General features: G+C 34.6%; 1 protein-coding gene across 1 annotated transcript in view; it reads left to right on the forward strand.

The window, feature by feature from the left end:
* Positions 7,654 to 26,598, forward strand: part of LOC106509426 (olfactory receptor 2AJ1-like) — a 35,239-nt gene continuing 16,294 nt past the window's right edge. The window contains exons 1-2 of the mRNA XM_013994601.1: positions 7,654 to 8,575; positions 10,225 to 10,437. Coding sequence (XP_013850055.1) covers positions 7,654 to 8,575; positions 10,225 to 10,437 — 1,135 coding nt within the window. The remainder of the gene's footprint in view (positions 8,576 to 10,224; positions 10,438 to 26,598) is intronic.

A 26,598-nucleotide genomic window follows, 5' to 3' on the forward strand; every position in this document is an offset into this window, starting at 1 on the left:
GTCTTCCATTCACAGCAGCATTTTATAGTGTATTTTGACATCTAACGGTAAATTCATGACTGCAGTTTTCTTCTTATAGTATTTAGAATAATTCACAGACAGGGGATAAAGTTTCATGTTCCATAAAAAAATATGTATATGAAATCAACAGATATAAAGTGTGGGTTATTCTACCAAAAAAAATGACTCTGTTGCTTTAACATATAACTTTTTAATTAAGCCATACAATGTAGATTAAAAGTGACACAAAACAATTGTTAAAATAAACATGTGGGCATCTTTTGTATTCTGATTTTTACATATTTGCTTATGTAAATTTGTATATGCTAATCATTGAAATTTTAACATATATTATGCTGTGATATTAAGAAATATTACTTGTTTTAGACTTTATCATAGTAATTATGTTTTAAAGGACCCATATTGTTAGAAATATTTATAGAAGGATTTACACATGCAAGGCTGTGATATACAGGGTTTACTTTTAAAACAAAAATAAATCAATGGGACCTAATTAAACTCAAAAGATTTTTCTCAGCAAAGTAAACCTTTTTAAAAAACAAAAAGACAATATACAGAATGGAAGATAATCTTTTCAAGCAATGCAACAGACAAGGGCCTAATCTCAAAAATAGGCTACACAACTCAACAAAAACAACAACAAACAAGCCAGTTGAAAAATGGACAGAAGTCTTGAATAGACATATCTCTGAAGAAGACATATGGATGGCCAACAGGCACATGAAAAAATGCTCAGCATCACTAATTATTACAGAAATGCAAATGAAAACTACAATGTGGTACCACCTCACACTGGTCAGAATGGCCATCATTGCCAAGTCAACAAATAACAATTGCTAGAGAGGGTGTGGAGAAAAGGGAACTTTCCCATGCTGTTCATGGGCCTGTAAATTGGTACAACTGCTATGGAAAGAGTATGGAAGTTCCTCAGAAAACTAAATATAGAACTGCCATATGATCCAGCAGTGTCACTCCTGGGCATATATCCAGATTAAACAAATATTCAAAAAGATATATTCACACATATGTTCACTGTAGCACTATTTATAATATCCAAGACATGGAAACAACCTAAGTGTTCATTAACAGATTATTGGATTAAGAAAATGTGTTGCAGGAGTTCCCATTGTGTGTCAGTAGTAATGAACCTGACTAGTATCCATGAGGATGTAGGTTAGATAAATGGCTTCACTTAGTGGATTAAGGATCCAACATTGCCATGAGCTGTGGTGCAGGTCACAGTTGCAGCTCAGATCCCACATTGCTGTGGCTACAGTGTAGGCTGGCAGCTGCAACTCCAATTTTACCCCTAGCCTGGAAACTTCCATATGTTCAGGTGTGGCCCTAAAAAGAAGCAAAAAAAAAAAAAATCATATTACATATATGCAATGGAACACTACTCAGTCACAACAAGGACAAAATTATCCCATTCATAGCAACATGGATGCAACTAGATATTCTCATACTAAGTGAAGTCAGAAAGAGAAAGACAAATACCATATGATATCACATATGTGGAATCTAAGTGGAAGATGTAAACAAAATGTTCTATTTTATACTCCTATATGTTGCCATCTAGAAAATGGTACATTTACTCACTCTTAAAATAAGTGTAGGAAAAATTCATTCTTATGTTAATATTCTAATTTTATTGGTGAATTTATATTTCAGAAATGTGTAAATTTTCTTACATTTATGATTTTGTAAAGATGAGTTTTTACTGTTTAAGGCCATTTACTTTTCTACATTATGTGTCCACAACACTTTCTGAGCATTCTTTAATTTTTCAGTTGAGTCAAATCATGTTCAGGATTAATTATATCATATGTGATATTGCTTTTTGCTTGTTTTTCAAAATTAAGTTTATATTTTTTATTTGTAGGGATATTTACCAAGGTATTCATGACTACTCTTTCTAGGAAAATGCTGAGTAAAATGCACATTATCTGGCACTTAATTTTTGGATCATAACATTGATTAGAAGTGTTAACAATGTTTTGGAGTTCCCGTCCTGGCTCAGTGGTTAATGAATCCAACTAGGAACCTTGAGATTGCAGGTTTGATACCTGGCCTCGCTCAGTGGGATAAGGATCTGGCATTGCCATGAGCTGTGGTGTAGGTCGCAGACGTGGCTTGGATCCTGTGTTGCTGTGGCTCTGGCGAAGGCCTACAACTACAGCTCTGATTAGACCCCTAGCCTGGGAATCTCCCCATGTCATGGGTGCAGCCCTAGAAAATACAAACCACCCCCCCCCAAAAAAAAACAAAAAAAAGAAGTGTTAACAATGTTTTATTTTTAATTTAATGTAGATTTGTTTTTGATTAATAGACTTTTTTTTCATTTTTCACTTCATAAAAGGTGTGTGTGGTGTGTTTCATGTGTTCTTCAGGAATTACTGTTCCTCTTTTACTAATAAATATGCACTCTACGGTATGGTGTCATAGCTTTTCTTTAATTTAAAACCATATAGGGAATGTTATTAAATAATTTATATGGTACAATTCTTACACTTGTTATCAAGAGAGAATATTGCCCTGTTTACACCCTGAGCAATGGGATATTTCCCAACTCTTTTTAATACATGGTTTACTGTGTGGCTTGCTCTGGCAAGTAGTGTATGAATTAAAGTGAAATATTCCTCATCCAAACATAAATTTAAGTGCCTAAACATAAATTTACAACAAATTTTAGTGACTATTCAGTTCTCAACACAGAGAACAGGAATGAAGATATGGAGCTGAGGTGCACTTGATTCAAACCCAATAGGTGATACTGGTGAGAGGTATTCCCACATTGTGAGCCACAGAAATTTGGACTTTTTAAGCCAAATTTAATAGAACTCAAGGTCAGTCCCAAGGTTGTAAAGTGACCACTTGATTTATAATAGTAATCTCATTATTCATGATTATTTGAAGAACACATTTTCAACAAAATCCTGTCCTATTTTGTCAAGTGTTTGTTGGAAAATTCTAATAAAGATGTTCCTTACTATTGTTATAAATACTTGAGTAGCATATTGTAAGCACTGTAAATTACAGACATGAAGCCTGGTGATGTTATTTTCATATTTCTCCAGTCATATGTATGACCCATGTCTAGAATGAAATGGAAACTAATAAAAGTAAATAAAAAAATGAAAATTAAATTACTACATTGTTAATCTGCTAAATTAAATCATATTCAACATCTGAAAGATCAAATATCAATCCATAATTATCATATACATTTGAATTTAATTTTAAATTATTTACAAAATAAATTTTAAATGAATAATTATCAAATTGCATGACACTGAGAGTGCTCATAATGAAATACAATCATCCCAAAACACTTTTCCTCAAATTGTTTAATACTTAAAAGTCAGCAGCTATAGCTCTGATTTGAACCCTAGTCTGGGAACTCCATATGCCAAGGTTGTGGCCCTAAAAAAAAAGATATCTAGAATACACTTTGATTCATATAGACTAATCAAATGCCTATTATATGTTTAAACTTTATGAAAATTAAAATGTATCTCTATAATTGACTGTATGATATATTTATGCCCCTTTAGTTAACAAAATTCATGGGCTGTCTAGTACATTTATTCTTATAACTGGATATTATTGATGAAACTATAGAGGAACACAGATATATTTTTACATTAGTCACTTTGTTAGATGATATCTAAAAAATGCAAATTATTATATTAATAATTGCAAACGTATTCTGTTCTCTCATATTTTATCTAATTCATATTATGTTCCATAATTTCCTCTTCTTTCCCATAGGAACATGAGGGCTTAAGGGACTTATTAACATTTCACAGTCATGTCTAATAAGGCATTTCCTTCAACTAAATTCTTCTTCTATGATGAAAATCTCACTGGAGATAGTTCAAAATGGTGCTATACTCAAGGGACAGTAAAATGCCCATGTTTACACATCCTCAGGTTTAAATGACTTTGTTTAGTGTTTATTTCCTGGTGTCTTATACAAGCAAAATAATGTAGAAATATTCCTTGTTTGCAGGAATCTCTATTTCTTTTACCTAACCATTCCACTTATAATCAAGTGAAGGGGCCAATGTTGTGTTTGTTTAGTTTCCTACTTTTTGTGACCAGACCATTGATCAATAGAAAGGTAAGTAGCTATAAAAAGGGATATTTATGAATATATTTCAAGTTCATGAGTAGGAATATTCTACTGCTTAAATTTGAGAGAATGTAATAGTATTTCTAAGATCTTGCAGGTAATGTAATTTCGTTCCAAGGACAAAGCATTTTTCTAAATTGACTGTATCTATAAAATACTACCAAAATAATAATTTAATTGTATTATCAAAATACCAGGGAAGGAATAAATTCAGCCTTATGTCTATGGTTTCTTTAATTTTTCAGCTTTTTACATTTTGCATTTGTGTAACAGGCAATTTCTTCAAAATAATGATACAGTGATAACATCTTGGCTATGGAAAATTGATCATGAATGTGGTTGTTATGTCAAAATTCCCATTAAAAATATTTTATGAAACATAATAACAAATGATCATCTAACACAATATATATTTTCCATTTTAAACAACTTTATGAAAGAAAATTACTACAGGTTCCTTCTATTTAACATATTTGGCCTTTTGTTTGAATATTATTTTTCAATGTTCTATATTTTTGAAACACAATCCTTTTGAAATTCTTACATGTACTTTGTAGAATATCGCTTCTATATTTTACTTAGATTAATACTATAATCAATATTAGTAATTCATAATATCAACACACCATGTCTGCCATTTACAGTGGCTAAAATTTGCTACTCAGGTATTGAATACTAGTATCAATTATTTATATATTGAATACCTGGGTATTCAATATATAAATAAATAACATTTTCAAGTTTTCTTATTGCATTTTTCTCATACCATGTGAGGAAGGAAGGATAAGAATTATGTCTATTTTAATTTCTTTTTTGTTGTTGTTGTTTTTTTGCCTTTTCTAGGGCCACTCCCGTGGCATATGGAGGCTCCCAGGCTAGGAGTCAAATCAGAGCTGTAGCCTCCAGCCTATGCCAGAGCCACAGCAATGTGGGATCCGAGCCACGTCTGCAACATACACCATCTGCACCATACACCACAGCTTATGGTAATGCCGGATCCTTAACCCACTGAGCAAGGGCAGGGATTGAACCCGCAACCTCATGGTTCCTAGTTGGATTCATTAATCACTGAGTCACAATGGGAACTCCCTATTTTAATTTCTTAAAGTTTCCTTCTTTAAAAATGTATTCCTAATATATAAATTTTGAAATTCAAACAAGTACTATTGAAGACACAATGTAAGAGAAGGAGGGAGAAAGAAAAATAGGTGAAAAGAAAAATAGAAAGAAAGAAAAGTTGGGAAGGGGAGAAGAATGAGGGAGGGAGAGAAAAGAAAAAGAAAATAATACTAAAAATTCAAGAAATTTGTAGTGAGTAAAAAGGCAGGTAAGTTGGGATAGAAATGCTGTAAAATTCAGTTATGATGATGGTTGTACAACTATAAATACAATACAATTTATTGAGTTAAAAAAAGACAGGTAAGAAGAGTAAGAATATCAATGTATGTCTTGATTTTATCCATTATCCTAAAGAAATGCTCTTCCTAGATAGATAGATAGAAAGAGATAGATAGATAGATAGATAGATAGATAGATAGATAGATGATAGATATATATATATATATATATATACACACACACATATATATATACACACAGGTGGGCATCATAATCCCATTTTTTGAATGAGTAAAGCAAGGATCAAGATATAAGTTTGTCCCAAATCATCAGCCCATAATTGGTTGAGTGAGTTTACAAATACAAATATGTCTAACCAAAAAGCCAAAGCTGTACTAATGATTTTTCCTTTACGTTTATATTTCCCTAATGTTTATAGTGATTAATATTTATGCTTCTAATGCAAACATTTCTCAATAGCACAGAATGTGGTTCTGTACATTTTCTAAGGGACACAAAAAAGAATAACGCAAATTACGGAGAACAAAATATTGGCAAACTTTACAAACTCTCTGCTCATTGGAGTAAATAATATTAAATCAATAGGCTTTCATCCCCCAAAGGGAAAAAAAAAGAATTATAAAGGAAAAATAACTAAATTCTGTTAGTTAATAATTTGCACAGAATAACCATCTACCCTTGATAGCATTATAATGGTTATTCAAAGGAAGACATTTTAAGGATCTGGCATTGCCATGAACTATGGTGTAGGTCACAAACTCAGCTTGGATCTGATATTGTTGTGGCTGTGGTGTAGGCCAGCAGCTATAGCTCCAATTGGACCCCTAGCCTGGGAACATCCATATGCAGCACATGTGGCCCCAAAAAGTAAAATAAAATAAAATAAAATAAAATAAAATAAAATAAAATAAAATAAAATAAAATATAGTAATCTAATTTAACTAGATGGTGGCATGGCCTATAATAAAAAAATCTAATGATTTTACAAAACTTTTTTTACCAAAATTTTAAAGAGAAGGATTAAGACAATTACTTGAAAGAATGTTCTTATTTATTTATTTATTTATTTTTGTCTTTTTGCCTTTTCTGGGGCCGCTTCCACAGCATATGGAGGTTCCCAGGCTAGGGGTCTAATCAGAGCTGTAGCCTCATGGGATCCGAGCTGTGTCTGTGACCTACACCACAGCTCATGGCAATGCCAGATCCTTACTGCACTGAGCAAGGCCAGGGATTGAACCCACAACCTCGTGGTTCTTAGTCGGATTTGTTAACCACTGCACCACGACGGGAACTCCTGGAAAGAATGTTCTTGAGAGGCTTAGTAAAGCATGAGGAGTAAATGCATATTTGAATAAAGCATTTCATGTGATGAGATAAAGATTCATGTTACTATGTGAAAAAATATTGAGCAGAGCATCTCTAAAGTCAACATTTACCATGAAGGTCCAGTGTGCAATTTCTTTTTCATTAGGGTTATATAACAACAGGAATATTCTTCATAGCCCCATTTTTTTCTTGAAAGTTGAGTGAATGGACCAAAGAATGAATAGCAAGTGTGGGGAAATTACTTATAAAATGCTCATTATACAAATAAAAATTTAGATATCTTGAGTGAAAAAAAAAATTCCAAATTAATTTAAGAGAATTAATTTCTACTAACCAATATAGAACTCATATGAACTTAAGTCTATGGGGTTTCATGTTGTTGTTCACAGTGCTGAACATTTTTAGCAGACCTGCTTACATAATTTTGTTTTGTTCTGTGGATCAGAGTTCAAATGGGAATTTGTAGAGATAAAGGAAGTCAGTCTGATTTCTAGATTTCCACTGGGGAACCATGAACAAAAGTGCTTGTAAACCACTAATAAATCAACCTTTTTTTTCAACCTATTTTGGAATCAAAGGATTTATATCCAAAATATACTAAAATGCAAAAAATGATCCATTTACTTTGCTTGATGAATCCCTAAATCAAACAAGGTAAATATAGTTTGATCAATTTAGGTCAACTGGTTACATCATTATTCTGAATTCTTTAGGTAAATTGTTTAGTGGCCTAAATTCTATGTAATCCAATATTAATTGAGAAATAACTTCCATATTATGTTTTTCCCTTTACACCTATGGATATTTCAAGAATGACACATTTGGAGAACCACACAATCACTGAATTTATTCTTCTGGGTTTGCTGCAATACACCCCAACTCACATGTGTCTCTTTGCACTTATAATCATAATATTTCTTTTTACACTCACTAGAAACAGCCTCTTAATTTTGGTGATCCTGATAGATCCCAATCTTCACACTCCAATGTATTTTTTCCTTTGGCAGCTATCTCTCATTGACATTCTCTTTACTCTTGCCATTGTACCCAAGATAATGACAGACTACCTTCTGCATAAAACAGTCATCTCTGTTTCTGGCTGTGGCACCCAAATCTTCCTGGGGCTGGCTCTGGGAGGAACTGAGTGCATCCTTTTAGGTCTCATGTCCTATGATCGATATGTTGCCATCTGCAAGCCTCTACATTATCCACTTCTCATGAACTGGTCCCTGTTTAAGCAGATGGCTTTTAGCTCATGGGCCAGTGGTGTTTTCAATGCCTTGATACACACTGTCTACACCATGAGATTCTCCTTTTGTGGATTGAGGGAAATACATCATTTCTACTGTGAACTTCCCAGTGTCTTGCATCTCTCCTGTGAGGACACCTCGACCTATGAGATGGGAGTTTTCATTAGCACTACCATTTTGCTTCTTATTCCATTCTCAGTCATCCTCGCTTCTTACACACTCATCCTGGTCACCATCATCCAAATGACTTCTACTGAGGGGAGGAAGAAAGCATTTTCTACTTGCTCATCTCATCTTACAGTTGTCAGCTTATATTATAGTGCCATTATTTTCATGTATATGAGGCCAATCTCTTCTCATACTTTCAGTCAAGACAAAGTAGTATCTGTCTTCTATACCATTTTGACACCTATGCTAAATCCTATGATTTATAGTCTTAGAAATAAGGATGTGATGGGAGCCTTGGGAAAAATCCTATGGAAGTGTACATTGTATTCTAAAATGAGAATATAAAGCCTCAGTGGATAGTGTGCATTATTAAGTATAAATGTTGTTTACATCATATGAATTTTTTTTTTTTGTCTTTTGTCTTTTTGTTATTGTTGTTGTTGTTGTTGCTATTTCTTGGGCCGCTCCCGCGGCATATGGAGGTTCCCAGGCTAGGGGTTGAATCGGAGCTGTAGCCACCGACCTACGCCAGAGCCACAGCAACGCGGGATCCGAGCCGCGTCTGCAACCTATACCACAGCTCACGGCAATGCCGGATCGTTAACCCACTGAGCAAGGGCAGGGACCGAACCCGCAACCTCATGGTTCCTAGTCGGATTCGTTAACCACTGCGCCATGATGGGAACTCCCCCATATGAATTATTTTTTTATTATCTAATAACATTCATACATCAGTCACTCAGACCTAGTGTTGCATTTGACCTATTAACATAAGCTAAATTTACTCTTAAACAGATAGCTCTCAATAGAGATCCATGGTATAAAATGGAAGGTAAGCCTCACCTATGGTATCTAAAATATGAAACAAATTAATCATCTTGAAACAGAAACAAATTAATGGACAAGGAGAACAGACATGTGGTTGCCAAGGGTAAGGGAGTTGGAGAGGGATGGAGTGGGAAATTGAGATAAGCAGGCATAAGTTATTATACATGGAGATGATAAACAAGGTCCTATCATATAGTACAGAGAACTATATTCAATGTCCTATGATAAACCACAATGGAAAATAACATAAAAATTGTATAATATATGCATAACTGAATTATTTTGCTGTACAGCAGAAATTAACACATTGTAAATCAACAACACTTCAATTAAAAATAAATAAAAAAGAACACCATTAATTGAAGTTTCCAAAATTACAAAAAATGACTCACCTTGGCATCATTTAGTGATATACTGTGACTATAAAATCTTAACTTTTGAGGTGCCACATTAAAAATTGGATGCTATCCAACTATTCCCTTCTGATGTCTTAGAAATTAGCCTTTTAGAACATGCTGACAGTGATAGAATCCCTGAGCCTTGATGCCTCTGTAAGTGCTCAAACTTCAAGGTAACTCACTAATGGTGTCATTGATTTCTATTACTTCTTTTGCTTAATTAATGGTGCAATTTGAAAAATGAGTACCAGTTGTCCTTGTAACTGTTTGATTGTAAAGTTTGTATAAATCTAACATTTATCAGTCTTCTGTCTTACTTTAGTTCTCACTTAGCATCTAAGGGCAGATGAAGGGATCCAAAAAAGTCATAGTATTAGAGGCAAGTACTAAATAAAATTGGAACACCATATTCCTTCTTTGAGCTAGGTAATAGAGATGTAAGACCTAAAATATATATTAACCAGTCTCAAGTGTTTTCATCAGAAATTCTTTCTATTGGAGAGCAGCCAATACTTTGAGTATAAAGACTTTATAGGCCTGCCTTTATCCCTGCTTTCTTTTTAGACTCAAATTCATGCAAGTTCAGAGCCAGATGTGAGCTGAGTTTTCTTCTATGCTCATTGTCAATCACTGCTCTATCAGGGAAGGGTGTTTTCAAGGTGCTAGAGTAGAAACCCTGAGAGTCAATTCTGATCTGGTGTCACTCCCTCTAAATGTATACTCACACCACCTCTTCAAGACAATGGCACCATTGCCCCAGATGGAAGTAGAAATGAATCAAGAGGGGCTGAGGCGGGCTTTCAACTTGATCTGGGATGCATGATGGGGCTATTGCATGAAACCAGACAGAGCCTCATGCATTTTCAATCTGCTTCCTCCACCTTGTTCCTGGAAGTAAGCCAGTATGTGCATATTCTTTATGGGTGGAGTATAGATTTCTTACAGCCCTCCTGTAAGTCCTACTGGTTTTCAAACCCAGAGAAGGTATTCATCATCCCAGTGTTGGACACTAGGTCTCAATGTCTGATATGTAGTTCTAACGGTTCACTACCCAGGGAAAACCTTCAGGCCTTTGATATCCTCCTTCTCACCTGTACTCTCCTAGGGTCATAACTCCTGACCTGATTGCTTCTCTTCCCTTCATATGAATTTTTTGTTACAATCTAAGTTGCATAGGAATCAGTCTCCATTTTTTCAGTGAGAATTTCTCCACATGTAGATATATTTTATATGTTCATGGCAAAAGTGAGTTCAATGTCCTCATATCTGCCACCTTAGTCTTCTCCCATTTACTAACTTTGAGTTAATTTTTTGTTTATGGTTTAAGTTGTAGTCAAGCTTCATTTTTGTACATATAGAGATTTAGTTTTTATAAAATCATTTATTAAAAAGACTGTCTTTTCCCCCATTGAGTTGTCCTAGCACTCTGGTCAAGAATAATTTTATTACATACAAGATGGTTCCTTGACTTGCTATTCCATCTCATTGAGCTATATGTTTTTATTAATGTCAGTACAACACTGTTTTCATTACTATAACTTTGTTGTAGACTTTAAATGAAAGAAATGAAACCCCCAACTTTATTTACAATACGGTTCTGGCTATTATAGATGGTGATAGTTAATTTTATGTGTTAAATTGAGAATATCATTTGATGTATAGATATCTGCTAGATGCATATGTGTGGATGAGTTCTGATTTGATTAGCATATGTGTTGGTATACAGAATAAAGAGGATTGCCTTCCCCAAATTTGGTTTCCCTCTGTGAATTTGTTGAAGACCCAACAGAACAAAAAGTGAAGGAAAAGAATATTAGCTCTATTTCTAACACTTGACCTGGGTATCAGTATTCTGCTCTTGGTGGTTTAAGTTCCTGGGTTATTATACTCAGACTGCAGTATATAACATTTGATATCAAATGTTCAGATTTTCAAACACAGTTTCCCTGAATCTCTATCTTGCATGTAGAAATTATGGGGATTCTCAGCCACCAAATTGTCTGAGTTAACTTTGTTTACATATATATTTTTGGAGATCCTTGACTAATACAGAGTCTATAGATTGCACATACAATTTAGAATGGATTTTTCTATCTGTAAAAAGTTTATCAGTTTTTTTCATACAAATTGTATTCAACTTCTAGGTCAATTTATAACTTCAATTTAATCAACTTCTAGATCAAATTGATAACTTCAAATTGATCTTTCTAATCACAGACACAGTATGAATTTGCATAAATTAGTGTATTTCATAATTTATTTCATCAATATTTTATAGTTTTACTGTAGAAATCTTTTGCCTGTTTATTAATGTAATGTAATGTAATTTAAGAAAGTTCCTCTGTGGGTGTTTTATAATTCAGAGCCATACACTGAATTCCCAAGAGGTATCTGCCCTCTAGCTTATTGGGTAGTATGCATGAAGTCATTGGTGTGGTTTGTAAAATATGCAATATCATGGGAATGAGGACTAAAATTCTCTCAGTGAGGTATTGGGAAACCTAACACACAGATAACTCCAATCATCCATAGATACTACCAGCACAACATGAGCCATACCCACGCCACCATAATTTTGAGTCCAGATTCCTCTGTGTACTTTGGAATATATTAGAGAGGTTTAGGTACAGTAGAAAGCTAGGGAGGACACATAAAAAATTTTCACTATCCCAATCAAGGGGAAAAATACAAGCTTTAGCTGTAGAACCATCTTCAAGTGGACAAAATTAGCTATCATCAGTTGGCTTGGTACATTGAAATAATGAGAAGCAAGACAAGCTTAAGAATTCTAAGACAAAAGGAAACAAGATTCATGGAGAAAATGTATTCATAAAAGATTTGAGAAAGGCTCTGAATATTTGTCTGGACTTACAAAGGGTTTTACAATCTGAAGACAGTAAAATTTTCAAAGGTAATTACCTCAGATGCAGAAATATTGGCATGCAGTTCAAAGAAGGAAAAATAAAAAAAAGACATATCCAAAAGCACACTCTAGTAAACAAACTCAAAGACATGGAAATAGGCAAAATTTTAGTTAGATTTCAAAAAAGTGGTTTCAAAGAAACTCAATAAATTGCAAAACAAAACCCAAGATAATTCAAAAAATGAAAAAAATACATGAACATCAATAAATTTAACTGAGATAGACAAATTATTAAAGTGAACCAAACAGTGGATGTGCACTGGTCCATGGCCAGTCACACTAGGACCCAGCTTTACTCACCACCTGGTCAGTTTCTGGCTCCATCCCTGGGACTCCCAGGCCCTGTTATAAACCCAGCAAAAAACTGGTCCCACAAACCAGCCTACTGGCAACATCTACCTGAGGCAGCACCTAGCAGCCATGTCTATCAGTATGTGCATAGTACTCAGCCCTCACAATAGGAGGATTGACTCAGCCCACATAAAGTCATACAGCTCTGGTGACTAGAGAGAAGTGTGTGGCAGGACTCCATAGGACATCTCATACATAAGGCCACTTCCAAAATTGAGAAACAATCAACTTAAATAGTATATACAAATAAACACAGAAAATTAGGTTAAATTAAGACAATGAGGAATATGTTCCCTGTGAAGGAAAATGAGAAAACCTCAGAAAAATAACTAAGCAATGTGGAGATGAGCAACCAAGCAGATAAAGGGTTCAAGATAACAAGCATAAAGAAGCTCAAAGAAGTTAGGGAAAAATAGATGAGTACAGTGGTAAATTTAACAGAGTTAAAATATAAAGAATAAAACATATCTGAATAAGAAAATAATTGAAATAGAAATACACTGGAACAAATCAACAGTAGAATAGATGACAAAAAGGAATAAATCAAGAAACTGGAAGACAGAGTAGTGGATATCATCCAAGCTCAAAAAAAAGGAAAACATTAAAAGAACAGTTTGACAAATGTGTGGTATAGTATTAAGTGTACAAACATTTCCATTATTAAAGTCCCAGGAGGAGAAGCAAGAGAAAAAAAATTCAGATAACTTATCTCAAGTGATAGTAGCTGAGAACATTCATAATCTGGGAAAAGATTCAAACATCCAAGAGATAGAGAAATTAAAACAAGGAGATAATGGCCAGCATATACTGAGGAAAAACAAGGCTACCTTCCAAAAGAAAAATGACCTTCAAAGAAAAAATATTGACTCACAGCCTACACAGCCATGATCCCACATAAAAACACCCTTTCAAGACCACAATAGATAACTGTTTTCCCCAAATTCATAGAGACAGAGGAAGTTAAATAAATGGAAAAACAGAGGAACCACTTCCAATTAAATGAACAAGAGAAATCAACTGACAGAACAAGTTATGAAAGAGATGTCACCAGTCAACTAGACCCTATGTTCAATAAGAAGGTAATAAAAATGTTTAATTGAGTAATTAAGAAAGATTACCAATAAAACTGCAGATCACTCTGACAAGGAATTAGAAACAGTAAACAGGGAACAACCAAAATTATTCAATTGTTGAGATAATAATCTCTCCAGGAGCAAGGAATAACATAATAAATAAGCAGAAAAATAGTTATGTAATCTGGAAGATATGGCAATGGAAAACTTCCAATAATAAGAGCAGACAGAAAGACAAATTGAAAAAAAAAAAAAAAAAGAAGGGGAGTTCCTGTCATGGCTTAGTGGTTAATGAATCCAACTAGTAACCATGATGTTGCAGGTTCAATCCCTGGCCTTGGTCAGTGGGTTAAGGATCTGGAGTTTCCTTGAGCTGTGGTGTAGGTTGCAGATGCAGCTCAGATTCTTCATTGCTGTGGCTGTGGCATAGGCCAGTGGCTACAGGTCAGATTTGACCCCTAGCCTGGGAACCTCCATATGCCATAGGAGTAGCCCAAGACATGGAAAAAAGACAAAAAAAAAAAAAAAAAAAAAAAAAAAAAGGCTAAAACTGAAGAGCTGCATGTAAATCAATGAAACTGGAAGACGCTCTCACACCATGAACAAAAATAAATTTGAAATAGCTTGAAGACAAATGTAAGACAAGACACCATCAAATGCCTAGAAGTGAACATAGGCAAAACATTCTCTGATTATCAACCTTACAAATGTTTTCTTAGATCAGTTTCCCAAGGCAACAGATATAAAAGCAAAAATAAATCAATGAGACCTAATCAAATTGACAAAATTTTGAACAGCAAAGGAAACCATTAAAAACAAAAAACAAAAAGACAACCTACAGAATGGGAGAAAATACTTTCAAATGATGGAAATTACAAGGGCTTAATCTCTTAAATATACAAACAAATTATATAACTCAACAGCAAAGAAAAAAAAAAAAAAACTAACAACCCAATTGATAAATGGGCAAAAGACCTGAATAGACATTTTTCCAATGAAGATGCACAGATGTTCAACAAGCACATGAAAAAATGCTCAAAATCACTGATTATTAGAGAAATGCAAATCAAAACTACTGTGAGGTATCACCTCACACCACTCAAAATGGCCATCATTAATAAATCCACAAATAACAAATGATGGAGAGGGTGTGGAGAAAAGGGAACAATCCTACACAGGGGGTGAGAATGTAAATTGGTACTACCACTTTGGAAAACAGTACATGGTACCTTAGAAAACTAAGTATAGAACTACCATATAACCCAAGAATCCCACTCTTGGACATGTATCTAGACGAAACTTTCTTTGAAAACACATGGACCTGTATGTTCATTGCAGCACTGTCCACAATAGACAAGTCATGGAAACAACCTAAATGTTGTCCATCTGCATTAAGAAAATGTGGTGTATATATACAGAATGGAATACTACTCAGCCATAAAAAGAACAAAATAATGTCATTTAAAGCAACGTGGATGGAATGAGAGACTCATACTCAGTGAAATCAGTCAGAAAGAGAAAGACAAATACCATATGATATCACATATCTGGAATCTAATATACAGCAAAATAAACCCTTCCACAGAATAAAACTCATGGACTTGGAGAACAGACTTGTGGTTTCCAAGGGGGATGGGGAAGGAGTGAGGTGGACTGGACATCTGGAGTTAATAGATGTAAACTACTGCCTTTGGAATTAATAAGCAATGAGATCCTGCTGTATAGCACTGGGATCTATATCTCATTACTTATGATGGAACATGATGAAGGATAATATGAGAAAAAGAATGTATATATATGTGACTGGGTTCTATTGCTGTACAGTAGAAAATTGACAAAACACTGTAAAGCAGCTATAATAAAAAAATCATTAATAAAAAATGGAAGTAACATATAAGCCCTGTGGAATCATATCAAATATGTCAATATATTCCAATATATTCATAGATAGTGTTCCAGCAGAAGCATAGAGAGAACAACCAAAAAAAAAAAAAAAAAAAAACCCAAAGAAACAAAAAATACAAGAAAGAAAAAAGAAAGGAACAAAGGAGAAACATAGAATCACCTGGAAAAAAGTTTTAAAATGGCAATAAATACAAATTTATCAATAATTACCTTAAATATCAATGGATTAAATGCTCACATCAAAAGACATAGAGTGGCAGACTGGGCTTAAAAATAAAAGATCCTATAATATATTGCCTAAAGAGGCTTAACCTTGTGGCAAATGACACATAAATTGAAAGTGATGGGAGAGAAAAAGATATTTAATGTAAGTGTAAAAGACAGGAAAGCAGGAGTTTCAATATTCATATCAGGCAAAATAGACTTTAAATGAAAGCCATAGAGAAAGACAAAGTAAGACATTATTTAATGATAAAAGGATCCATTCAAGAAGAGGATATTACAATCATCAATATATATGCCCCTAATATAGGAGTGCCTAAATATATACAACAAATACTAACAGATATAAAAGAATATATTGATGGGAATAGAATAATAGTAGTAGATTTTAACACCACACTCACATCAATGGAGAGATCCTCTAGACAGAAATGACACAATAGAAAAGTTAGACTTAATATATACAGGACATTACTTCCAAAAAAGTAGAATATATATTCTTATCAAGTATACATGGAATATTCTCAAGGATTGACCACATACAGGGCACAAAACTAACCTCAACAAATTTAAGAGTATAGAAAATTATTTCAAGTAACTTTTCTGACCACAACAGCATGTAACTAGAAATCAACCACCAGAAAAGAAATGAGAAAAATCTGAATGATTTTTTTTTTTTCATTACAGAGAATGAAAAAAAAATTCTACTAAAAATCCAATGGGTCAATGAGGAAATCAAAAGGGAAATTTAAAAATACCTTAAGACAAATTATAATGAAAACACAATGATTCAAAATATATGGGATACCACAAATGCAGTATTTAGAAGGAAGTTCATCACAACAGAGCCCTTCTTCAAAAAGAAGAAAAATCTCAAATCAACAACTTAACTTACCACCTAAAAGAATTGGAAAAAGAAAAAACAACAAAACCTAAAGTCAGAAGAAGGAAGGAAATCATAAAAGTCAAAAGGAAATAAATAAATTAGAGATTCAAAAAAAATAAAAGAAAAATCAATAAAACCATGAGTTAGTTCTTTGAAAGGGTAAACAAAATTGATAAACCTCTGGCTAGAATCACCAAGAAGAGGTGAGAAAAAACCAAAATAAACAAAATAAGAAATGAAAAAGGAGAAATCTCAATGGATACTGCAGAAATACAAAAAAAAAAAAAAAAAAAAAAGAGAGAGAATACTATGAACAATTATATGCCAACAAATTTTACAACCTAGAAGAAATGGATCACTTTCTAGAGACACAGAGCCCACCACAACTGAATCAAGAAGAAATAGATCAATTAAACATAGAAGAGCAGATGGCTTCGCAGGCAAATTCTACCTAAGAAAAATTTATACCCATCCTTCTTAAACTTTTCCAAAATATTAAAGAAGAGGGAATAATCCCAAAGACATTCTATAAAGCCACCAGCACCCTAATACCAAAACCATTGATGCTACCAAAAAAGAAAATTATAGGCCAATAACTTTGATGAATATAGATGCAAAAATTCTCAACAAAATTTTAGGTAACCAAATTAAACAACATATAAATAAGATCATATAACAAAACCATGTGGTATTTATCCCAAGTTCACAAGGATGTTTCAACATATGCAAATCAATCAACATCATACACCATACTAAAAAAAGAAAAGTAAAACAACCAAATGGAATTCCCTTGGCTCAATGGAAACAAATCTGACTAGCATCCGTGAGGACGCAGGTTCCATCCCTGGCCTTGCTCAGTGAGTTAAGGGTCCAGCATTGCCCTGAGCTGTGGTGTAGTTTGCAGTCACTGCTCAGATCCCATGTTGCTGTGACTATGGTATAGGCCAGCAGCTACAGCTCTAATTTGATGCCTAGCCTGGGGATCTCCATATGCCATGGGTACTGCCCTAAAAATACAAAAAAAAAAAAAAAAGTTCATCTCAATAGATTTGGAAAAATTGTTTAACAAAATCCAACATCCATTTATGATAAAAAAAAAATCTTACCAAAGTGGGTATACAGGGAATATATATTAACATAATCAAAGCTGTTTATGACAAACCCACAGCCAATATCATACCTTATGGAGAAAAGCTGAAAACCTTCCCACAAAAATCTGGAACAAGACAGGGATACACACTCTCACCAATTTTGTTCAGCATAGTATTAGAAGTCTTAGCCACAGCAATTAGATAAACAAAGGAAATAAATTGTATTGAAATTGGAAGAGAAGAGATAAAATTCTCACTGTATGCAGAAGACACGATACTATATACTATATATAAATAACCCTAAGAACACTGCACAAAAACTACTTGAACTGGTCAAGAAATTCAACTAAGAGCGGGATACAAGATTAATATTCAGAAATTGGTTGTGTATCTCTATACTAACAATGAAATATTAGAAAATGAATATAAAAATACAGTGCTTTTGATACCTCTCTCTTTCTCTGTCTCTCTCTCGCACACACACACAAATAAATTTTGGAATAAGCCTGATCAAGGAAGTGGAAGATTATATGCTGAGAACTATAAAACATCATGGAAATTAAAGAGGATTAAAAGAAATGGGAAGATATTACATGCTCTTGAGTTGGAAGAATTAATATTGTAAAGATGGCTATGTCTTCCAAAGCAATCTACAGATTCAATGCAATCCTTATCAAGCTACCCATACCATTTTTCACAAAACTAGAAGATACAATTAAAAATATTTATGGAACCATAAAAAAACCATAATTGCCTGAGCAAACCTGTGGAACAAAAAACTAGCAGGAAGCATAAATCTCCTAGACTTCAGACAATAAGGCAAAGCTACAGTCATCAAGACAGTGTGGTACTGGTTTTAAAAAGAGACATACAGAAAAATGGAACAGAATAGTGAACTCAGAAATAAACCCAGACACTTACAGTCAATTAATCTTTGACAAAGGAGGCAAGAATATAAAATAGGAAAAAGAGAATCTCTTCAGCAAGAGGTGCTGGGAAAACTGGACAGCTGCATGTATATCAATGAAACTAGAAAGCAACCTCACACCATGTACACACCAAAAAAATTCAAAATGGCTTACAGGCTTAAATATAAGACAAAACATCATAATACTCCTGGAAGTGATCCAAGACAAAATATTCCCTGACCTCAACCATATAAATGTTTTCTTATGTCAGTCTTCCAAGGCAACAGAAATAAACAAAAATGAACCAATGGGGCATAATCAAACTTACAAGATTTGCACAGCAAAAGAAATCATAAAAAAAAATACAACCTATGGAATTGGAGAAAATGTTTCAAACAATGCAATCCCCAAGGGCTTAGCCTCCAAAATATATTACAAAAAAACTCATTAAACTCCACAACAAAAAAAAGGAAACCAAAACTCAAAAATTGGCAGAAGACCTGTCCAAAGAAGACATACAGATAGCCAATAGGCACAGGAAAAAATGCTCAACATCAATGATTATTAGAGAAATGCAAACTAAAACTACAGTAAAATACCTCCTCACACTGCCCTGAATGACCACCATTATTAAGTTTACAAATAACAAATGCTGAGAGAGTGTAGAGAAATGGAGGGGGTGTACACTGTTGGAGGGGGTGTAAATTGATACAACCACTATGGAAAACAGTATGCAGGTACCTCAGAAAATTATAGACCCACCATATGTTCCAGCAATCCCATTCCTAGGCATATATCCAGGCAAAACTTTCATTGAACAATATACATCCACCTGTATGTTCATTGCAGCACTATTCACAATAGCCAAGATTTGGAAACAACATAAATTTCAATTGACAGATGAATGGATTAAAAAGATATGATACATATACACAATGGAATACTTCTCAGACATAAAAAAGTCTTGCGAGACATGTTTCTACAATCCTTTCTTAGTCTCTTTGCTTCTATTGTCTATGCTGAAAACTCCATCTTGTCCTGCTTTACTTTACCCCATATTCCTGCTTGAAAAAGAGTCACAGTGCTGGTAAATGACTTAAGTTAAGAACAAAGACCAAAAGGCATAAGTTATTCATATGGTGAGATGAATGAGGACATAATGCATTGGTCTAGGCATGCCAGACCTGTGCGGATCGGCATGCTGTTTGCACAGCATGATATGTCTTCTTAAGAATAAGAGAAAGAGGAACCTCTTGGTCCACAGAGACATTTATCTTAATTAAAGGTGTGAACTGGGAACTTAAGGTCTCAGGGACCAAGAGCACTGCCTGAAAAAACCACACAGCTTTTATTGTGTTCTTTAGGATTACCTTAAGTGAGGAGGGGGTTGTAGGTGCAGGATATAATTTTTTTTATTATTTTAAAAGTTATTTTATTATTGTAAAAGTCACATAGCTGGTAGCTGGTTAAGCTTTTAGTCTGACCTTTAGGCATTTAACAATCACTAGCATTGAGGAAGCCCGGTGTTAGCTGACTATGCATAACATCTAGCATCATCATTGTGCTTCCACAGATGGCATGCCTATATAAAGCAACCTGGTGTGCCTAGGTTTGCACCTCATTCTCCTTGCTGATGCATATTCTGCTAATGACTGCTCATAAGCTCCCTGGGGCCATGAGTTTCCTCTTTCTCTTATTTTAACAGGACATGTATTTATCTTATTTTAACAGGTCCCTCATAGGCATGATATGATAATTACTTGTATTTCTCTGTTTGACATTTCATTTAGCATAATCACTAGTATCGCGAATGGAAGGATAGTCTCCTTTCACCTGGTTGAATAATTTTATATTGTGTGTATGAAATTTCATATTGTTTTCTATAGTTGGTTGAACAAATTTATAGTCCCTCCAAACAATTTGCATTCCTCACCTCAAATTGTATCCCCATATCCTCACTAGTATCAGCTGCCTCTTGTCTTCTTGATAATAGTATGAAGTGATAGCTCAATCAAGGTTTTGATTTGCATTCCCCTAAGATTAGTGATGTTGAGCATATTTTCTTGTGACTGATGGCCCTTCATATGTCTTTTTTAAAAAATATATGTATATTCATGTCCTTTATCCACTTTTAATTAGGATGTTTGGGATTTTTTATATTAAATTTTATGAATTTGGTATAATATTTGCTATAAGTTCAATAAGTTGAGGCAGTTTCCCTCTAGTCTTTGTTTATTAAGAATTTTTATCTTGAAAAGAAGTTGAATTTTGTCAAACCATTGTTTTCCAACAATTAGATGAACAGGTTGTTGAATTAGGTAGTATTTTTGCTGAAGATTTTTGCATCAATACTCACAAGATATATGAATTCTTACTTTCCTTTTATTATAGTGTCTTTTATTCCTTTCGTATCAAGGTAATATGACACCATGTCATGTTATTCCTCAGAAAATTTTAGTTATTTGTGCACAAAAAAATCAGTTGGTAATTATGTTAGTCTAAATCTATACACATATTTTAAAGGTAAAATTAAATAATACTTTATAAAAAGTCTATCAGAAAAAATCTTACCTAATTCATAGCTTTTCACTCAAAAAATATCTTTTCCAAGTTAACCCAGGATTAAATTTTTTAACACAGATATTAACTCTAACAAAGCATCACATACAATGTGTACAATATGCTTAATTGTGGATTAGAGTGTTACTAAAAGGACTGTTGGAAACATAACAAATTTCTCCACCATGATTAGAGTCTTTCCATTTGATTTGAAAAGTCTTACATAACAATGAGAAAATGACTGTAGTGTTTCAAGTATATTCTTACTGATTTTTATGCTAAATGATTGAAGATTTATTTTCTGTGACAATGATAATAATATTGATGATAATAATTAATAATAATCTTAAACACATAGCATAATAACAGTTCCAAAAATGTATGTCAAATTAAAGTGTTGAAAACTATTGAATTTCTTTTGGATTTATTTTGGAATCTATTTTTCTGCCTTTCTGCTGTTGGAGACATGGCTCAGATTGTCAGTGTCAAAAAATGAGATACATGAACACGGGGAGATCTTGACAAGGCTCTTTACTTCTGCAGAAGGGCAAGGGTACTCCAAAAATTGCACATGCTGAACAAAGGACCCTCCCCTATTTATCCCTAACATAGATGATTTACCTGTCCCCTTCCCATTGGTCAGGTGAGGGTGCACATCCTTCCTGGTTGGCTAATTTGAAACAAATTGTTACTGGGAGAAGAGGGAAAGAGGGGAGTCATAGGAAGGGGAAACTGGAGCAAAATGGAGTAACCAAGATTTCCTTTAATAGAAAAGACATTGTTACTTTCCATAATTCCCCCTTTCATTTTTTATCAAATAATCTTTTCTTCAAACTCTTTGAGCATGGTTTGTCTCATGCTCTATTGTGTCTATCAGGAGCATGTTGACTTGGTGGGGAGGGGGTCCAAGTTGCTTTGTTAGGGCAGTCTCTATTAATTTTTGAATAAGTCCCCTGGCACAAGGAATTATACAACATATAACTAAGACAAGGACACTAACTACAACAATTTTAGGGGTAAAAATTTAAGCTATTAGTCCCTTTTATTTATTTATAAACCAATTTTTTAAAAGGTCTGTGAAGGTGTCATTAATACCAGAATTCTCTGAGAGCTCATCTGCTAAGCTTATTAATCCACATAGGGCCTTGATGATGGTGCTGTCTGGGGCAGTGTTGTTGGGAATGAATATGCAGCACTGGATATCAGTCATTACACAGACTCCACTCTTTTCTGCTAGCATCATGTCTAAAGCAAGTCTATTTTCCCATGCTATTTCAGCTATTTCTTTAATGGCATCTGTAGTGTAATTAATGCATCTTTGTTGATTGTAAAATATGTAGTTTATCCAATCAACAGTTTTGTTTATGGTTGACCACCAAAAGAGAGCAGATTCAAACATGGAAGCTACCTGATTTCTTGTCTTGAATTTGTTTGGAACACCTACTGAGTCAATATAGACCTGGGGGGTCAAAGGACCCCCCCCCCCGTGGGGGTGATGTCTCGTTTCCTCAGAATTGGCTGAGTTGAGATTGGGGCTAAGTGCCAGGGTGAAAAGGATGGACAATTGCACCAAAGTACAGGTGTCACTTGGATTTTTCAGAAGGATGCTCATTAGTAAATTCCCACAATACCACCAGACATCTGCCTGGAGCACTTGGAACTGGGATTTATAGTGGGGATGATGTAGGACCAGCTTTCACTGCACCTGATCAGAGTGCATAAGAAAGTCACCTTTGCCTCTTGTCATTTTAGACATGAGAAATTGACATTTTCATTTGGCTACTGAACAGTTCTCAGGGGCTGAGCTGCAGAACTTTTGACCTCAGTGAAGAGTAGTGACAAAGTCCGACTGGACTCATTATTTCATGCCATTTTGTCCTGGAAGAGGGTCATCACACATTCAAGACCCTGTGGGTCTGACGACCATCCTAAAGGAAAGGGAACCGCTTGGGTCTCCAGTATCCCTGTGGCACAAGCTTAACAGCTGTTTTTGTCTAGTGTGTCCACAGAATATTTTATCCATTTTAACCAGGCATTTGTGTCCCCATATCCTGTTTTTATACTCACAGTCAGCCTTCCACCAAAGGTGAGTTTTTTGCTTCCTTCAGTTAATAGGGCAGTGGCGGCTACTGATTATATGTACTCAGCCATCCTCCGGTGACAGGGTCCAGGAGGCAGGAAGGAAGGCTGCCAACTGGTGGCCTTTCCCATTTTCTGTGTAAGGATCCCTAGAGCTATCCCCCAGCCCATGCTTACAAGTAAATGAAAAGATTTTTCAAAAGGATGGTAGAGTCAGAAGAGGGGCTCCTGTCAGTGCCTCTCTTAAATCCCTAAATTGTTGTACCTCCTCCTGGCTCCATAGTAAGGTATTAGGGTCTTCCTCTACAAGCATGGAAATAATCATTTTATATTATGTTCTTTTTAGTATACATAGTCCCCTTGTTCTAGGTTTTGTGGCATCTGATTTTTATCCAAAAATAGATTACTGAGATAAACTTTAGAAATAAGTTTAGAATGTTTTTTTACAAGCTTAGTTAAACTTTGCAGCAATGTAATAGCAAACAACTATCTAGGAAGTATGTCTTAGTGATACTGACCACAATTCAAAGAATGAGATTAATAGATTTAGCAAGTTTTCTTTGAACATCTCTTTCTCCCTAAAATTACTCTCATTTTTTATCAAATATTAGCCAAACCAAGACTAATTTCTTTGCCTATTAAGTCTGGTGTCAACAACCTTGGCCTGATGATTTATGCAAATAAAATTGATCATATAGAATTTTTTAATTGACTTTGTTGGAATTTTATGATGAATCATGGACTAAGCTTTTAAAAGGCACCTCAGGGCTAGGAAAGTCATGTCAAGGGTTTATCTTAAACATTTTTATCTTAAAGATCTTGGTGAATTCCTTCCTTTTTAAATACTCAGATACCTTGAGGTTTTTACAGGCTACGCACAAGGTGGCCTTCCTAATTATCTGATAAATCTTCTGAAAACCTGAGCATTTCCATTCTCTGAAGAAATCAGGTAGAGAAGAGAGAAATGTTTCAGTTCTACTTACAAAGGTGTAATTTACCAAATTACCTGTTGAGAATTTCTTTATTCCTGGAAAACACAGATTAAAAGCCAATATTATTTTAAATAGAAACCATAAAATTATAACCATATTCACCAGTTCACACAGTACAATGTCACCAATCCTTTTTGTTTAACAGTTTATGACATCATCAATTTCCCTTTTAGATTTTTTTTCTAAATTTCTTACTCAGCTCATCATTAGGTCTGGAAGTTAAAAACTTGTATTTCTTAAAAAAAAAAAAAGTTCTTTCTATAGATATTCTAGAAAAGGAAACATTTTTGCAAAGGAATTTGAGTAAAGCCATTAACTAACAGTGACAAAAGACTTAAGGCACATTTTAAATCTGATTGCAATGCAAATTGACAATGATACTTGGTAACTGTTGTGACATAACAATTTGAAATAACTAGAAAAAGAAAAGAATTAGACACAGCACCAGTATATATCTGAATTTCAGGAACTATAAAAGTTCTAGAATATCTATCTATATTAAAACATGTATTTATTTATATAATCTGAGGTTTATCACTCATTTGATAATACTCTCTATGTATTTTAACATTTCAAATAATTGTAGTAAATTTAACTCTTTTTTTTAATACCTCAAGGATTCCATGAAGCATTTTAAAGTTAGCTGAGTTAAAAGCACTTTAAGTAGAATTTGACAGTGTTCATAAATAAATCATTTTTTTAATTTGGTCAGATGGAATTATAGGTTGCTGTGGATAATACTTCTTTCTTAATCAAAGTTACAAGAGATCTCAAAAGCAAATACAGGAGATCACTTAAAAGAACATTATACAATCTGTTATCAAAGTAGCATTCCAAGGAAACTTTGTTTTCTTAACAAAGAAAAGCCAAGTTCAAGTTTTGTATCAGCTTACTTTAAAATTAATTTACTCAATTAAACTTATTTTAAACTGAGTTCTGACAATGTATAACCCTTCTCTCAATGTCTACTTCCCACAAACCTTCCATCATTTTCTGTATCCATTAGTTTTTCCATTTAAAACAAGCTAGGAGACAGACTTACTCTTCTTTTCCTTGATAAAATAGAATTCCATTCCTCATTCTTTCTCACATATGCCTTTTATGTCTCTTTTAGTAAGTTCTCTAATAGATCACCTTTCCAATCCTTTATTTTATATATTTATTTATTTATTTAACTCTCACCTAAGTCTGGAATAAGGCCCTGCCATATCCTTTAGTTTTGTTGAGGCGGTGGGCTTTGATCTCATAGGCAGGACAGCACATTTGTGCCTGCGGCCTAACCCTCCTGTTCTGACTCTGTGAGCAGTGGCAGTGCCCCTGAGCCTGGGTGGTGGGCTCTGCACCCCTCCCCCTCCCACACTCCCCTGGCAGCAATAGCATTGGTGGCTGTGGCTGGAGCCGAGCCAGTGCCATTTTGGGGATTGGAAGGAGGTGGCAGTGAGCCAAGGGGGTCCCATGGAGGGGAGGAGGTCCCAGAATGTTCTTGGGTTTCCTTCTTATTTCCCTTTTGGTCCCATGCTCTGAGTGGAAATAAGACCACCAGTCCCTGCCACCAAGAGAGAGCATAATGTTTCCTCTTGAGACCCCAGTGGCTTGTCCTGGATAAACTGAATGAGCAGCTGACAGATCCAATCCTCCTCTGATCCAAACTTTGGCCAGAAGATGTATGGGGCAAGAATAAGTGTCTGTGTCCAGATAAAACAACTTTTAATCATTCTTCCCTTCTTTCTGTCCTTCGTCCTATTTAATCATTCTTTCCTTCTTTTTGTCCTTCATTTGTCACCCCAATACTTTAATATCAATCCAGAGGACAGTCTGGAGGAATTTGGTCCCCTACCCCATTCGATCCTCCGAGTGGAGGTACAGGTTGGGAAGACTTACTTCCCATTTCCCAGGATCATGCTCTGATCCTCCAATTTCACCTGAAATCGCTGGTCTCACCTGAGACCTTTTGAGGGTCATGCTCTGATTTTACAATTTCACCCAAAATCACCAGTTTCAACTGAAAGAACAGGCGTCACCTGAGACCATTTGAGGCTTACTGACCCCTGTCCCTGACCACCAAGGAGGTACTGGATCACACCCTTGATCTTTCTTACCTTGGTCCATTAACAGAAGTTGCCT

The sequence above is a fragment of the Sus scrofa genome, chromosome 2 (assembly GCF_000003025.6).
Source record: "Sus scrofa isolate TJ Tabasco breed Duroc chromosome 2, Sscrofa11.1, whole genome shotgun sequence".
NCBI lineage: Eukaryota > Metazoa > Chordata > Mammalia > Artiodactyla > Suidae > Sus > Sus scrofa.